General features: G+C 42.0%; 1 protein-coding gene across 3 annotated transcripts in view; it reads left to right on the top strand.

Moving 5' to 3' along the window:
- The first annotated feature begins 4,490 nt into the window (after positions 1-4,490).
- The window catches only part of MCCC2 (methylcrotonyl-CoA carboxylase subunit 2), a 69,398-nt gene continuing 58,913 nt past the window's right edge, over positions 4,491-14,975 (top strand). Inside the window, exon 1 of one of the 3 annotated variants that reach the window (XM_082722963.1) lies at positions 4,491-4,786. In XM_082722963.1, coding sequence (XP_082579089.1) covers positions 4,658-4,786 — 129 coding nt within the window. In that variant the 5' untranslated portion in view covers positions 4,491-4,657. The remainder of the gene's footprint in view (positions 4,787-14,975) is intronic. The other 2 variants (XM_082722961.1, XM_082722962.1) reach the window with 2 other exon arrangements.

The raw sequence follows: 14,975 nt of genomic DNA, 5'->3' as shown, positions 1-14,975 counted from the left end.
GCAGAGAGAGAGGAAGGGAAGCAGGCCCCCTGCTGAGCAGAGAGCCTGATGTGGGACTCGATCCCAGGACCTTGAGATCATGACCTGAGCCGAAGGCAGCGGCTTAACCCACTGAGCCACCCAGGCGCCCCAATTAAATAAAATCTTAAATAGCTTTCTTAAAACTCCCCTCCTTGCTTCCCTCTTGTTAATCTTCCCTTATGTTAATCATAAGGTTTAGTCCATATTTAGTATTGTTACTGTATTAATTGTAATTATTCAGTGCTGTATCTCTTTATGTACTAAGGTGACATGGTACAAGCTTTTGTTTTTCTTGGAGTTAATAATTGCTGCACTTTTTTCATTTGCTTTGGGTTTTGTTTTTGAACCTGTGACTTAACTTTCCACACTCTCCAGCAAGTGTTTAAAATGCCTCTGCATATAATTTTCCACATGGTCAAACTATAAGGTAAACTGTTTTCTTCTTTTTTTTTTTTCCTGGAACACTTTCTGGAGCTCATTCTTCCTACTTTAAAGTGGACCAGGGGCTTTACAGATATCTGTGTGCAGTATAGCTGTGTCATGAGACTTCCCTTGTCTATTACTCTGTGAATTTCCTACCTCTCTTTCTTGGTTTAGATTCTGTTTCTTGAGCTCATGCCATTGCCTTTCTTGATTGTTTTGGCATATCTTCCACTGTTTACTGCAAGAATACATGGCTGATAGCATTGTTTAAAACTTCATGTGTCTGTAATTTCTTTATTCTACTCTCAGTTGGGCTATGAATAGAATTTCCTGAATAATTTGAAAATAATTTTTACATCATTTTGAAGGCATGCTCCATTGTCTTCCAGTTTTCAGTGTTTAAAAGTTTGGTGCCGGGGCGCCTGGGTGGCTCAGTGGGTTAGGCTGCTGCCTTCGGCTCAGGTCATGATCTCAGGGTCCTGGGATCGAGTCCCGCGTTGGGCTCTCTGCTCGGCAGGGAGCCTGCTTCCCTCTCTCTCTGCCTGCCTCTCCGTCTACTTGTGGTTTCTCTCTGTCAAATAAATAAATAAAATCTTTAAAAAAAAAAAAAAAAGTTTGGTGCCCTTCTGATTCTCTATCCTTTGGATGTGGCTTACCTACTTACAGTTTTTTGACCTGGTATTCTGCACAATAATGAACTTTGGTATAAGCCCGCCCTCCTTTCCTGGCCCTGCATTCATGCTGCTGGACACTTAATGGACCTTTTTAATAGGGAACATCATCTACTTCCCTTTTGGGAAATGTTTTTGTATTATTGTTTTGATAATTTTGTTCCTTCCGATTTCATTGTTCTCATATCTGCAACTTCTATTAATCATTTTATTTTTTTACCACTTTTATTGGTTCCCTAAGTTACCTTTTCTCTACTGCTTTCCATTTCTTTGTTCCTCCCTCCTTCTCTTTCTTTTCTTCACTTTTGTTGTTTTGTTCTTGTTTTGGGAAGAGGGAGATTGTCTCAATTTTAACTTCGGGAGAAAAACTGAAGCATCTATTTCTTTTTAGAAGCGACTTTTGTTAGTCACAAGATTGGCAGAGGGAAGGCCTAGATAATTTTAATGCTTCTAACAAATTGATAGAATCAAATCACAGAATGTGAGTCATCATGTAAAACCATCATCCTTTGATTTGGTTCATAATTTTGAGTCAACACTGTTTTCTTCGGTTAATGTTTTTAAGGCATAGTATGCATTTAATAAAATAAATAGATCTTATATATTCAGTTTGAGGACTGACAATACATACGCCTCTGTAACAACCCCACAAAACGTTTCCATCACCCTAGGAAGTTCGCTTAAGCCCCTTCCCCTCTCTCATCCACAAAGAGTAGTTTAGCCTGTTCCTTAAACTTTGTGGAATCACATACTGTGCTTTTTTTCTTTTTTCTTTTTTTGTGTGTTTGGTAATTTTTGTTCAACGTGTTTTTGGGATTCATCCCTGTTAGTAGTTGTTTGCTTTTGTTGCTGAATTTTATTCCATTTTATGAGGATAACCACATTATATGAATACATCCTAATTTTCTGTCCATTTTCCTACAGGAGTGTTTGCAAATTTTGGTGTTTTCAATAAAGCTATGTAAATATTCTTGTACAAATACTATGTTTAAATACATAGTAGTGTCACCTCATTTGTTAGATATACTTTTAAGTACTTTTTTAAAAAAGATTTTAAGTAATTTCTACATGCAACATGGGGCTCAAACTCACCACCCAAGGATCAAAAGTTGCATGCTCTCCTGACTGAAACACAAAGGTACCCCAGTACTTGGTGTTCTTTGATACCATTATATATGGTTTTTAAAATGTTCATTTTCTATTTATTGCTGAAATAGGCAACTGCTTTTGTATTACAATTAAAATTTTAATAACGGCATTTTCCATAACATCCATTCATAGTCTAGTCTTTTTTTTGTTTGTTTGTTTGTTTTAAGACTTTTATTTCTTTGAGAGAGCATGAGCAGGGCAAAGGGTAGACAGGGAGAAGCAGACTCCCCACTGAGCAGGGAGCCCGATGTGGGGCTCGATACCAGCACCCCTGGGATCATGACCTGAGCTGAAGGCAGACACTTAATGACTGAGCCACCCAGGCACCCCTTGTTACTTGTTTTTATCTTCCACTGCAAGCACTTAGATTTCAGCTTCCTTTTTTTTCTTCTAAATTTATTATTTCTATTTTTGCCTACTGTCTATCATATATTTTCTGCTTTGTTTTTTTAGAGAGATGGGGTGCACATGCTAGGGGAGGGGTGCAGAGAGAGAAGGAGGGCAAATCCCAAGCATGTTCCACACCCAGGGCAGAGCATGATGTGGAGCTTAATTTTACCACCCTGAGGTAATAAGGGTGGTAACCTGAGCTAAAATCAAGAGTCTGTCGGTGGCTTAACTAACTGAGCCATCCAGATGCCCCATTTCTCCTACTGGAATTGAAGGTGGGACATGAATTCTTTTTTGTGCTTTTTTGTGGCCTTGGGATCATTTATGACAGAAACAAGTAAAAACATCTTTATTTCCACCACGAAAGTTGAAATATTGTATTCCCTAAAGTAAAAAGTAAACTGAACATTAGGAACAATGTGCACCAACAAACTGGATAACTCAATGAAACAAATTCCTACCACACAAAACCTACCAAGACTTAATCTCAAAGAAACAGAAAACTTGTACTGATCTATAGTGAGAGGATTGAATCAGTAATTTAAAAAAACCCCAGAACTAAAACAAAACAAAATCCTCCAGACAAAGAAAAGCCCTGGACTTTATGGCTTCACTGGTAAATTCTACCAAACATTTAAAGAACTAATACCAATTTTCCTCAAACTTTTACAAAAAGTTGGTAACACTTCCTGACCCATTCAGAGGCCATCATAATCCTGATACCAAAGATACAACAACCTTATAGACCAATATTCCTTATGCATATTGATGCAAAAATCCTCAATAAAATACTGGTGAAATGAATTAGGCAGCATACTAAATGCTGAATGATCACTGAAATATGCCACATTAACAAGAAAGAAAAAGGCACACATGATTGTCTCAGTTAATGCAGAAAAAGCATTTCACAAAATTCAACACTCTTTCATGATAAAAACAACCAACTAGGAATAGAAGAAAACTACCTTAACATCATAAAGGCCACACATGAAAAATGCTCAGCAAACACCATACTTGGTGATGAAAGACTGAAAGCATTTCCTTCGAAGATCAGAAACAAGGCAAGAATGCTCACTCTTGTCACCGCTATTCAACATAGTCCTGGAAGTCCTAGCCAGGGCAATTAGGAAAGAATGAGAAATAAAAGGCACTCAAACCGAAGGAAAGAAGTAAAACGATCACTTTGCAGATGATGGATATGTAGAAAACTCTAAAGATCCCCCCCCCCCGCAAAAAAAAAAAAAAAAACCTGTTAGAACTAATAAATGAATTCAACAAACTAGCAGGATACAAAGTCAACGCTAAAAAATCATACGAAAAATACGGAATCTCAAGAAATTGGCCCCCAATAGCCAAAACCAAAACCAAAACGAAACGGAAAAAACACCTGAAAAAGAAGACAAAGCTGGAAGACTCACGAAGCTGTAAAAACCCAGCGCCAGAAAAGCCATGGACAATAGGAGACACTGAAGTATTTGTTGAATGAATAAATACTTATCTCCTCTAAAGAGTTTTGTTTCTTAGGACAGCTTAATGCCGGCTCAGTTTCCAGATCTCACATAAGGATAGGATTTTTCAAGCTTCAGTCCCTTTCTATCAAGAGGTGAAGTAGAAAGCGGCACGTACAAAACGAACCGAAGCGGATCGCAGAAAAAGCAAACCTTCACCGAGGCAGCTCAGCCCCGAGAAAGGAGGGGGCGGCAACCCAGGTAGCTCCGCCTCCGGACCACGGAACTCCCGAGCTCGCGTTGCGACTCGCGGGGCGGTGCCTCTGCCCTTATTGGCTATCTTCAGGGGGCGAGGTGCGCAGCGACGACCTATTACGGCCGCGTGTGCAGACACGTGCTACGCCTGACCTGAGAACCTGGGAGGAGTCAGGCGGGTTGGGGCTGCAGGGAGAGCGGTGTGGTGCTCCGAATCCCGGAAGCCGGAGGTGAAAGAGCGAGCTCTGAGCCTTCCCAGGCCCCTCTCTGGCGCTGGTCCCTCGCTCCCTGCCGGCTGTCATGTGGGCTGTCCTGAGGTTAGCCTTGCGACCGTGCGCCCGCTCCTTTGTCCCCGGGCTGCGCGCTTATCACGGGGACTCGGTGGCCACGCTGGGCACCCAGCCAGACTCGGGCTCTGGCATCTACCAGGTAGGCTGGAATCCCTTGACAGCCTCTGTTTCCTTTTCCACCTGTCCGCCAGTGACGGCCGGACTAGGAAGCAGGTGGAGGGTGGGCACACTTTAACAGCTCTTTTGTTTTCTCTGGAACCCCCAGTCTTGATTCTGGGACGCAGTGGAGGTCGTGAAGTTTGCAAAAGAAGGTAGTTCCAAGTTAAATACATCTTAGTTCACTTTGAGCCCTGGCACTGTACATTGTATCTTTGAAATCAGTGCTTCTCAAAACCTGGTCAGCATTGTCAGCTGAGGAACTTGTTAAATGTACAGCTGCTTTAAGCTCCACGCTGGACCTTTGGGGTCTCTGGGGTGGGGATTTGGTGTTTGCATTGCTGACGAAATCCTCAGGACTTGGCAGCGGAGGCCAGCTCTGGGAACCACTGGCCTAGCGGAGGCCAGCTCTGGGAACCACTGGCCTAGCACAGGTAACCCTGGGGTGTGCTTAACAGACTTTACTTCAATAGTTGTTAATAGAACACGCTTATCACACACAATCTTTGAATGGCCTTTTTTGGAATCGGGAAGTATATAGCAAGGTCAAAGAAACAAACACCAGCTAGAAAATTTCACCCTGTTCCATGGTTTCTGAGCTTATACAGATAACATTTAAATTGTACAGTTAACTTTAAGACAAGACATTTAAACACTTTATTTATATTGAAAGAAAATAAGCAGGCTCAGTCAGAAACAATATCCAATAAGAGTCTTCCAAGAGTCTAGATTTTCTGGAGTCAGGAAAGAATGTTTGATTCAGAAATACTTTTTTTTTTTTTTTTTTTTTTGACAGAGAGAGATCACAAGTAGGCAGAGAGGCAGGCAGAGAGAGAGGAACGGAAGCAGGCTCCCTGCTGAGCAGAGGCAGGACTTGATCCCAGGACCCTGAGATCATGACCTGAGCCAAAGACAGCAGCTTAACCCACTGAGCCACCCAGACGCCTTGATTCAGAAATATTAAGTGGTTTCTATGGTCTAGACAGTATTTTAGGTATTTGGTATAGATGTGTAGGAATGGAATCATAATTTTGTGGGGAAGATGGACAAGAAAGCATGTAACTTGTGCATTATAAGTGGTATCTAAAGCTTGAAAAGGTAGTTACAGAAAGCTGCAGATAGGAAGTGATGAGTGAGTTGAATCTTGATCGTTGGGTGAGAGCTGGCCACGTTCAGGGCTAAAGAGGAGAGGCAAGACTATACAAATTAAGGAAGTTATGAGAACATAGATAAGCAAGTTAAAGAGTATAGTGGGTATGAGGACTTCGAAGTTATGACTAGGGTAGGGAATTCATGGAGTAGATGAGATTAAATAGTGGAGGGCCTTATATGTGGAAGCCACATTCACATTTCATTATGCTGTCTGCTGAGATACTTGAGTAGAGAAGCGGCGAGATCCCAAGGACATGGTAGAATCATCAGCTTGGTGGTAGTATGGAGGATAGATTTCTTCTCATTTGGAATATGTTTTTTTGACTTGGTGTTCTGGTTGCTGGAGGCCTTTGATTATCTTCTGGAGCTTCTAAAAGGTTATTTTAGCCAGTTTTGTTTTGGGATGTCTCGGGACAATGAGCTTCCTGGTCTGCCATCTTTTTCAGCTTTAGGTTCAGCCCAATTTTTTTTTTTTTTTTAAGATTTTGTATATTTATTTGACAGAGAGAGACACAGTGAGAGCAGGAACACAAGCAGAGAGCAGAGGGAGTGGGAGAGGGAAAGCCAGTTTCCTGCTGAGCAGGGAGCCCGATGTGGGGCCTCAGTCTCAGGACTCTGGTACCATGACCTGAGCCGCAGGCAGATGCTTGGCGACTGAGCCACCCAGGTGCCCCCAGGCCTATGTTTTTGATGGTGGCAGTTGTTAGGTAGGGGTTAGGGAGTATGGGCCTGAGTGTGTAACTCCTTTCTCTGTGTCAGGTGTTTAATGTTCTGGTCCAGTCTGTGCACAAGTAATTAGGGAAGTAGTTGTGATAGGATGGAAAAGACACTGGTCTAGTATTTCATGTGTGTTAAAAGCTAACAACATATTTCCACAGAGGAAAAAAAATAACTTGAAGGGAAATATGCAAAAATGTTAACAGCAAGGGTCTGGAGCTAGTGAGCCTTGGTTTAAATCCTACCTCTGCTACTTGTTAGCTGAGTAATTTAGGGCCAGTTACTTCATCTCTCTGTGCCTAATTTACCTCAGCTGTGTGGTAGCATTAAAATTGCATATGGTATAGTGTCATCAGGACACTTAGTGACCACTTACAACAACCCTCAAGGAATATTAGCTCTCGGAACTTTTCCTTCTGTCCACATCGACATCTCAGGATCTGTTGAGCCAGCTTTTGCTTCAGTAATGCTGAATCAGTCCCCAGATTTCTGTGTCCAAAAGAACAAATATTCATTTTTTTGCTCTGGGATCTGTGGGTTGGTTGTGGCAGTTCTTGCCCAGGCGGCGTGTCAGATTGAGGGTTTTTGTTTTTGTTTTTAATTTTTTATTTATTTGCCAGACAGAGATCACAAGTAGTCAAAGAAGCAGGCAGAGAAAGAGGAAGGGAAACAGGTTCCCTGCCAAGCAGAGAGCCCAATGTGGGGCTTGATCCCAGGACCCTGAGATCATGACCTGAGCCGAAGGCAGAGGCCTTAACCCACTGAGCCACCCAGGCGCCCTGAAGTTTGTTTTTTATTCCAGAGCCCAGACTGAAGGGAAAGTGGCTATCGAGAGATGCTCCTCTTCTAATGGAGGGCTGGGGTGCAGGAGGAGAGGATGGAAACACTGTCCCTCTTAGAGCCTCTGCTTGCAGTGGATGTGCTGTCCCTTTTGCCCATATCCCAGTGGTCAAAAAAAGTAAAATGGACAGACTCATGAATGTGAATGGGGAACTATAATCTCACACTGAACTTTGCTGTTATTTTAGTAATAGTGCAGAGGGACAGAAGAATTTTGAGCAAGTAGGACAATCTGCCTCATGCTCTAGAGGTGGCTGCCTAAGCTCCACCTATCACTTATAGAGTTCAGGTTAAGGAGGAAGAAGGGTGAGTAGGCAAAAGGACACCCTCACCTGCTTGTTCTCTTTAAGAAGCCTTTCTAGAAGTCATGCCTAACAATGTATGCCTATATTTCATTGGTTAGAATTAAGTCACGTGGCCACGCCTGTCTACAAAAGGAGGCTAGGATATGTCAGTGTTTCAGTTGCGACATGCTGTCACCTTGAATGAAAGTGGGATTTTATCATCAAGAAAGATGGGAAGAACGGATATGGATAAGCAGCTCTCAGTGTCTGCCACAGATAATATATAGTATGGGGAGAGCAGACGTGTTCTTCATATGTTGGATGTTGAAAGATTTCACTTGGGTGTACCCTTACCTTCTGGTACCTCTAGCTTACAAGTAGTAAACTTTGATGCAAAGAAGCTACAAGACAAGAATAAAAAATAAAGCCATGCCTTGGATGGGAGATGGGACATAGGAGCCCTGGCCACAGTCTGATTTCTCTGTGCACAGTTTTCTTAGTGGCTAGGAATATGTACTGTCCGCTGTCACTTCTTATGGCCATGTGCTTCAGAAAGCCTTAGCAATTAGTGATACTTTTCTCTTTCTTTCTTTCTTTCTTTCTTTCTTTCTTTCTTTCTTTCTTTCTTTCTTTCTTTCTTTCTTTTTTCTTTTTCTTTCTTCTTCTTTTTTTTTTTAAGATTTTATTTATTTGACAAAGCACAAGCAGGGGGAGTGGGAGAGGGAGAAACAGGCTCTCGGTTGAGCAGGGAACCCAAAAGGGACTGCATCCCAGAACCCCGGGATCATGACCTGAGGCAAGTGCAGATGCTTAACCAACTGAGCCACCCAGGTGCCCAGTTTCCTTTGTTTCTTTTCTTTTCTTTTTTTTTTTTAAATTAATTTTTTATTTTTTTTAGTGTAACAGTATTCATTATTTTTGCACCACACCCAGTGCTCCATGCAATCCGTGCCCTCTCTAATACCCACCACCTGGATCCCCCGACCTTCCACCCCCCTGCCCCTTCAAAACCTTCAGATTGTTTTTCAGAGTCCATAGTCTCTCATGGTTCACCTCCCCTTCCAATTTACCCCAACTCCCTTCTCCTCTCTAACTCCCCATGTCCTCCATGCTATTTGTTATGCTCCACAAATAAGTGAAACCATATGATAATTGACTCTCTCTGCTTGACTTACTTCACTCAGCATAATCTCTTCCAGTCCTGTCCATGTTGCTACAAAAGTTGGGTATTCGTTCTTTCTGATGGAGGCATAATACTCCATAGTGTATATGGACCACATCTTCCTTATCCATTCGTCCGTTGAAGGGCATCTTGGTTCTTTCCACAGTTTGGCGACCGTGGCCATTGCTGCTATAAACATTGGGGTATAGATGGCCCTTCTTTTCACTACCTCTGTATCTTTGGGGAAAATACCCAGTAGTGCAATGGCAGGGTCATAGGGAAGCTCTATTTTTAATTTCTTTCTTTCTTTTTTTTTTTTTTTTTTAAGATTTATTTATTTATTTATTTGGCAGAGATCACAAGTAGGCAGTGAGGCAGGCAGAGAGAGAGAGAGAGAGAGAGAGAGAGAGAGGTGGAAGCAGGCTCCCTGCTGAGCAGAGAGCCCGGTGTGAGGCATGATCCCAGGACCCTGGGATCATGACCTGAGCCAAAGGCAGAGGCTTTAACCCACTGAGCCACCCAGGCTCCCCTCTATTTTTAATTTCTTGAGGAATCTCCATACTGTTCTCCAAAGTGGCTGCACCAACTTGCATTCCCACCCACAGTGTAAGAGAGTTCCCCTTTCTCCACATCCTCTCCAACACATGTTGTTTCCTGTCTTACTAATTTTGGCCATTCTAACTGGTGTAAGGTGGTATCTCAATGTGGTTTTAATTTGAATCTCCCTCATGGCTAGTGATGATGAACATTTTTTCATGTGTCTGATAGCCATTTGTATGTGTTCATTGGAGAAGTGTCTGTTCATATCTTCTGCCCATTTTTTTTTATATGACTCTGTTTTTGTGTGTGTTGAGTTTCAGGAGTTCTTCATAGATATCAACCTTTTGTCTGTACTGTCATTTGCAAATATCTTTTCCCATTTCTTGGGTTGCCTCTTTGTTTTTTTCACTGTTTCCTTTGCTGTGCAGAAGCTTTTGATTTTGATGAAGTCCCAAAAGTTCATCTTCGCTTTTGTTTCCTTTGCCTTTGGAGACATATCTTAAAAGAAGTTGCTGTGACTGATACCGAAGAGGTTATTGCCTATGTTCTCCTCTAGGATTCTGATGGATTCCTGTCTCACGTTGAGGTCTTTTATCCATTTCGAGTTTATCTTTGTGTATGGTGTAAGAGAATGGTCGAGTTTCATTCTTCTACATATAGCTGTCCAATTTTCCCAGCACCATTTATTGAAGAGACTGTCTTTTTTCCATTGTATATTTTTTCCTGCTTTGTCAAAGATTATTTGACCATAGAGTTGAGGGTCCATATTTGGGCTCTCTACTCTGTTCCACTGGTCTATGTGTCTGTTTTTGTGCCAGTACCATGCTGTTTTGGTGATCACAGCTTTGTAGTAAAGCTTGAAATCAGGTAACGTGATACCGCCAGTTTTATTTTTGTTTTTCAACATTTCCTTAGCAATTCAGGGTCTCTTCTGATTCCATACAAATTTTAGGATTATTTCCTCCAGCTCTTTGAAAAATACCGGTCGAATTTTGATCGGAATGGCATTAAAAGTATAGATTGCTCTAGGCAGTATAGACATTTTAACAATGCTTATTCTTCCAATCCAAGAGCATGGAATGGTCTTTCATCTTTTTGTGTCTTCTTCAATTTCTTTCATGAGTGTTCTGTAGTTCCTCGAGTACGGATCCTTTACCTCTTTGGTTAAATTTATTCTCAGGTATCTTACGGTTCTTGATGCTATAGTAAATGGAATTGATTCTCTAATTTCCCTTTATGTATTTTCATTTAGTGTATAAGAAAGCAGCTGATTTCTGTACATTGACTTTGTATCCTGCCACATTACTGAATTGCTGTATGAGTTCTAGTAGTTTGGGGTTGGAGTCTTTTGGGTTTTCCATATAAAGTATCATGTCATCTGCGAAGAGAGAGAGTTTGACTTATTCATTGCCAATTTGGATATGTTTTATTTCTCTTTGTTGTTTGATTGCTCTTGCTAGGACTTCTAATACTATGTTGAACAAGAGTGGTGAGAGTGAGCATCCTTGTCGTGTTCCTGATCTCAATGGCAAGGCTGTGAGCTTTTTCCCATTGAGGATATTTGCTTTAGGTCTTTCATGGATAGATTTTATGAAGTTCAGGAATGTTTCCTCTATCCCTATACTTTGAAGCATTTTAATCAGGAATGGATGCTGGATTTTGTCAAATGCTTTTTCTGCATCAATTGAGAGGACCATGTGGTTCTTCCCTCTTCTCTTATTGATTTGTTCTATCACATTGATTGATTTGCAAATGTTGAACCATCCTTGTAGCCCAGGATGAATCCCACCTGGTCATAGTGGATAATCTTTTTAATGTGCTGTTGGATCCTATTTGCTTTTTAATGTGCTGTTGGATTCTCTTGTTGAGAATCTTAGCATCCATATTCATCAGTCATATTGGTCTGAATTCTCCTTTTTGGTGTGATATTTGCCTGGTTTGGGGATCAGGGTAGTGCTCACTTCATAAAAAGAGTCTGGAAGTTTTCTTTCTGCTTCAATTTTTTGAAACAGCCTCAGGAGAATAGGTGTTATTTCTTCTTTGAAAGTTTGGTAGAATTCCCAGGGAATCAGTTAGTTCCTGGGCTCTTGTTTTTTGAGAGGTTTTTTTTTTTATCACTGCTTCAATCTTGTTGCTAGATATCGGTCTATTCAGGTTGTCAGTTTCTTCCTGATTCAGTTTTGGGAGTTTATAGTTTTCCAGGAATGCATCCATTTCATCTAGGTTGCTTAACTTATTGGCATATAACTGTTGATAATAACTTCTGATGATTGTTTCTACTTCCTTGGTGTTAGTTGTGATCTCTCCCTTCTCGTTCATAATTTTATTTTATTTATTTATTTATTTATTTATTTTTTTAATATTTATTTATTTATTTGACAGAGAGAGATCACAAGCAGGCAGAGAGGCAGGCAGAGAGAGAGAGGAGGAAGCAGGCTCCCCGCTGAGCAGAGAGCCCGATGCGGGACTCGATCCCAGGACCCTGAGATCATGACCTGAGCTGAAGGCAGCGGCTTAATCCACTGAGCCACCCAGGTGCCCTCGTTCATAATTTTATTAATTTGAGTTTTCTCTCTTTTCTTTTGGATTAGTGTGGCCAGTGGTTTATCAATCTTATTGATTCTTTCAAAAAACAAGCTTCTAGTTTCATTGATATGTTCTACTGTATCTTTAGTTTCTATCTCATTGATCTCTGCTCTAATCTTGATTATTTCCCTTCTTGTGTGTGGAGTTGTTTTAATTTGTTGTTGATTCTCCAGTTCTTTAAGGTGTAGAGACAGCTGGTGTATTCTGGATTTTTCAATTTTTTTGAGGGAGGCTTAGATGGTTATGTTTTTCCCCCTTAGGACCACCTTTGCTGTATCCCATAGGTTTTGGACCAAAGTATCTTCATTCTCATTGGTTTCCATGAATTGTTTAAGTTCTTCTTTGATCTCCTGGTTGATCCAAGCATTCATTCATTCATTTATGTTAGAGAGAGAGAGAGAATGGGGGGGTGGGGCAGGGCAGAGGGAGAGGGAGAGAATCTTTTTTAAATTTTTATTTTTTAAATTTAAAATCAGTTAATTGACATATAGTATATTGTTGGTTTCAGAGGTAAGTTTATTTATTCATCAGTTACATATAACACCCAGTGTGCATTACATCACATGCCCCCCTAATGCCCATCACCCAGTTACCCCATCCCCCCACCTACCTCCCCTCCAGCAACCCTCAGGTTGTTCCCTCTAATTAAGAGTCTCTTATGGTTTGTCTCCCTCCCTGATTTCATGTTATTTTATTTTCCCCTCCATTCCCCTATGTTCATCTGTTTCATTTCTTTCTTTTTTTTTCTTTTTAAGATTTTATTTATTTATTTCACAGACAGAGATCACAAGTAGGCAGAGAGGCAGGCAGAGAGAGAGGGGGAGGCAGGCTTCCTGCCAAGCAGAGAGCCCGATGTGGGGCTTGATCCCAGGACCCTGGGATCCCGAAGGCAGAGGCCCCAACCCACTGAGCCACTTAGGTTCCTTATGTTTTATTTCTTAAGTGGAGAGACTCATAAGCAGGCGCCATGCCCAGCAGGCCTAGTGCTGGGCTTAATCTTAGAACCCTGAGATCATGACCTGAGCAGAAACTATGTTGGATGCTTAACCCACTGAGCTACCCAGGTGCTGCATTAAAAGCCTTTTATTGAATTTGGAGTCACATGTGGAACAATATATGTGGCCTCTCTTTTCCCTCAGAGAATTTTTAAGAGTATTTTTTAATCCAATTACGTGAAAGTGAAGAGTTCCAAGGGCTAACAGTTTGGATGAGGTTCCTTTCCAGAAATGCCTTAAACTCAAAATGAGCAAGTCCTCTTAAAAACCACAGAATCAGTCATTCCGTGAATTGAAGAAATGGATGAGCTGAGAGAGTAGCAGAGAGAGAAAATGGAATTCCAGTCAATGGAGCATTGGGGAAGTCTGCCTACCCTGATGAAGGCACTTCACCATCCATGGGGATTCTTAAGGTCAGGGTTTCTGAGGTGTACCGGCTGGTTCAGTCAGTACAGCAGGTGACTCTTGGCCTCTGGGGTCATGAGTTTGAGCCCCATGTTGGACCTAGAGCTTACTTTAAAAAAAAAAGAAGGTCTCTGAAACACTAAGCCACCTCTGAGGTGGCTTTTGAGATTTTGAACCTTAGAATAAAGGTAGAAGTTGACAAGATAGACTTGAAGCAAAAAGCAAGCAAAAAATAATAACTTAGCCTGTGCAGGGAAATTACCTTTCCTTTCCACTTAACAACACAGTAATCAGATCTTTTCCTCACCCTGTGCATTGAGCAGCAGGTAGACGGAGCCCAGGGTCTGAAGCCAGAGTGGCACCCATCTCTTAGCCCCAGGGTGGCAGCTGAAGCTCAGGGTGAGGTGAGAGAGCACCACAGAGAAGATGGCCTTTAGCTTCGGATGGGAGCTGGCCACCAACTCTGCCTCCCCGTTTTGTTTTCGCAAGGAGGTCTTTCCCTTACAAAACCCCTCTGCTGGTTCTCTTGATGACAAAGGAGTTCAGAACACAGCCCCTGCTTACTAGGACTTGTTCTCAGCCCAGGAGGCTCTCAGTACCAAGGTAGGTAGCTCCCTGTTTTGAAAGGCTGCTGAAAATGTCCTCATATGGGACGCCTGGGTGGCTCAGTTGGTTAAGCAGCTGCCTTCGGCTCAGGTCATGATCCCAGCATCCTGGAATCGAGTCCTGCATCGGGCTCCTTGCTCAGCGGGGAGCCTGCTTCTCCCTCTGCCTCTGCCTGCCATTCTGTCTGCCTGTGCTCGCTCTCTCCCCCTCTCTCTCTCTGATTTAAAAAAAAAAAAAATGTCCTCATATACTTCAAGTGGTACACACGTTGCTCTAATGCCACCTTTTGGTGACGGGCTGAACAGATGTACTCCAGGCCAGAGCTTTGTTTCTGGCCGAGGCAATTCGTAAGGTTAGGAGTTTCTGAATTTGCTAAATGTGAGTAAAAATCTGTAACCTGGGCTTAATTGAAGAGCAAATTCTTGGTTTCCACTGCCTCGTGCTAGCCATATGAGCAAGCACTGCGGTCATCTGAAAAAGTTCTGGTGGTAAAAGGCCTCTTTGCCTATTACCAACCCCCCTTTTTGGTAGATTTCCAATTTGACTAGAGTGGAGCTCAGGTATGGAGACTATGGGCTAGTGTTTCTCTGTTTTTGGTTGGACATTTGAATCCCTGGGGAATTTTCAAAGTGCCATACCCAGGCCATACCTGCAACCAATGACATCAGACTCTCTGGGGGGTTATTTTTATTTTACTTTATTTTATTTTTAGTTTTCAAAGCTTCCCAGTGATTCCAGTGTCCTGCCAAGGTTGAGAAACAATGTTCTAGGCAGATTCTGGAGTTTATTCCTGGCAGATTGTCTGCCCTTGGACAGGGCTTGATGGGCCTCAAAGGGAAATTATCACAGGGCTAGTAGGTAGTGATTGGGACCTCCCTACTCCAG

Source organism: Mustela nivalis (assembly GCF_964662115.1).
Source record: "Mustela nivalis genome assembly, chromosome: 3".
NCBI classification, from domain to species: domain Eukaryota; kingdom Metazoa; phylum Chordata; class Mammalia; order Carnivora; family Mustelidae; genus Mustela; species Mustela nivalis.
Note: the sequence above shows the minus strand (reverse complement) of the source record. Positions and strands in the feature narration are given on the sequence as shown.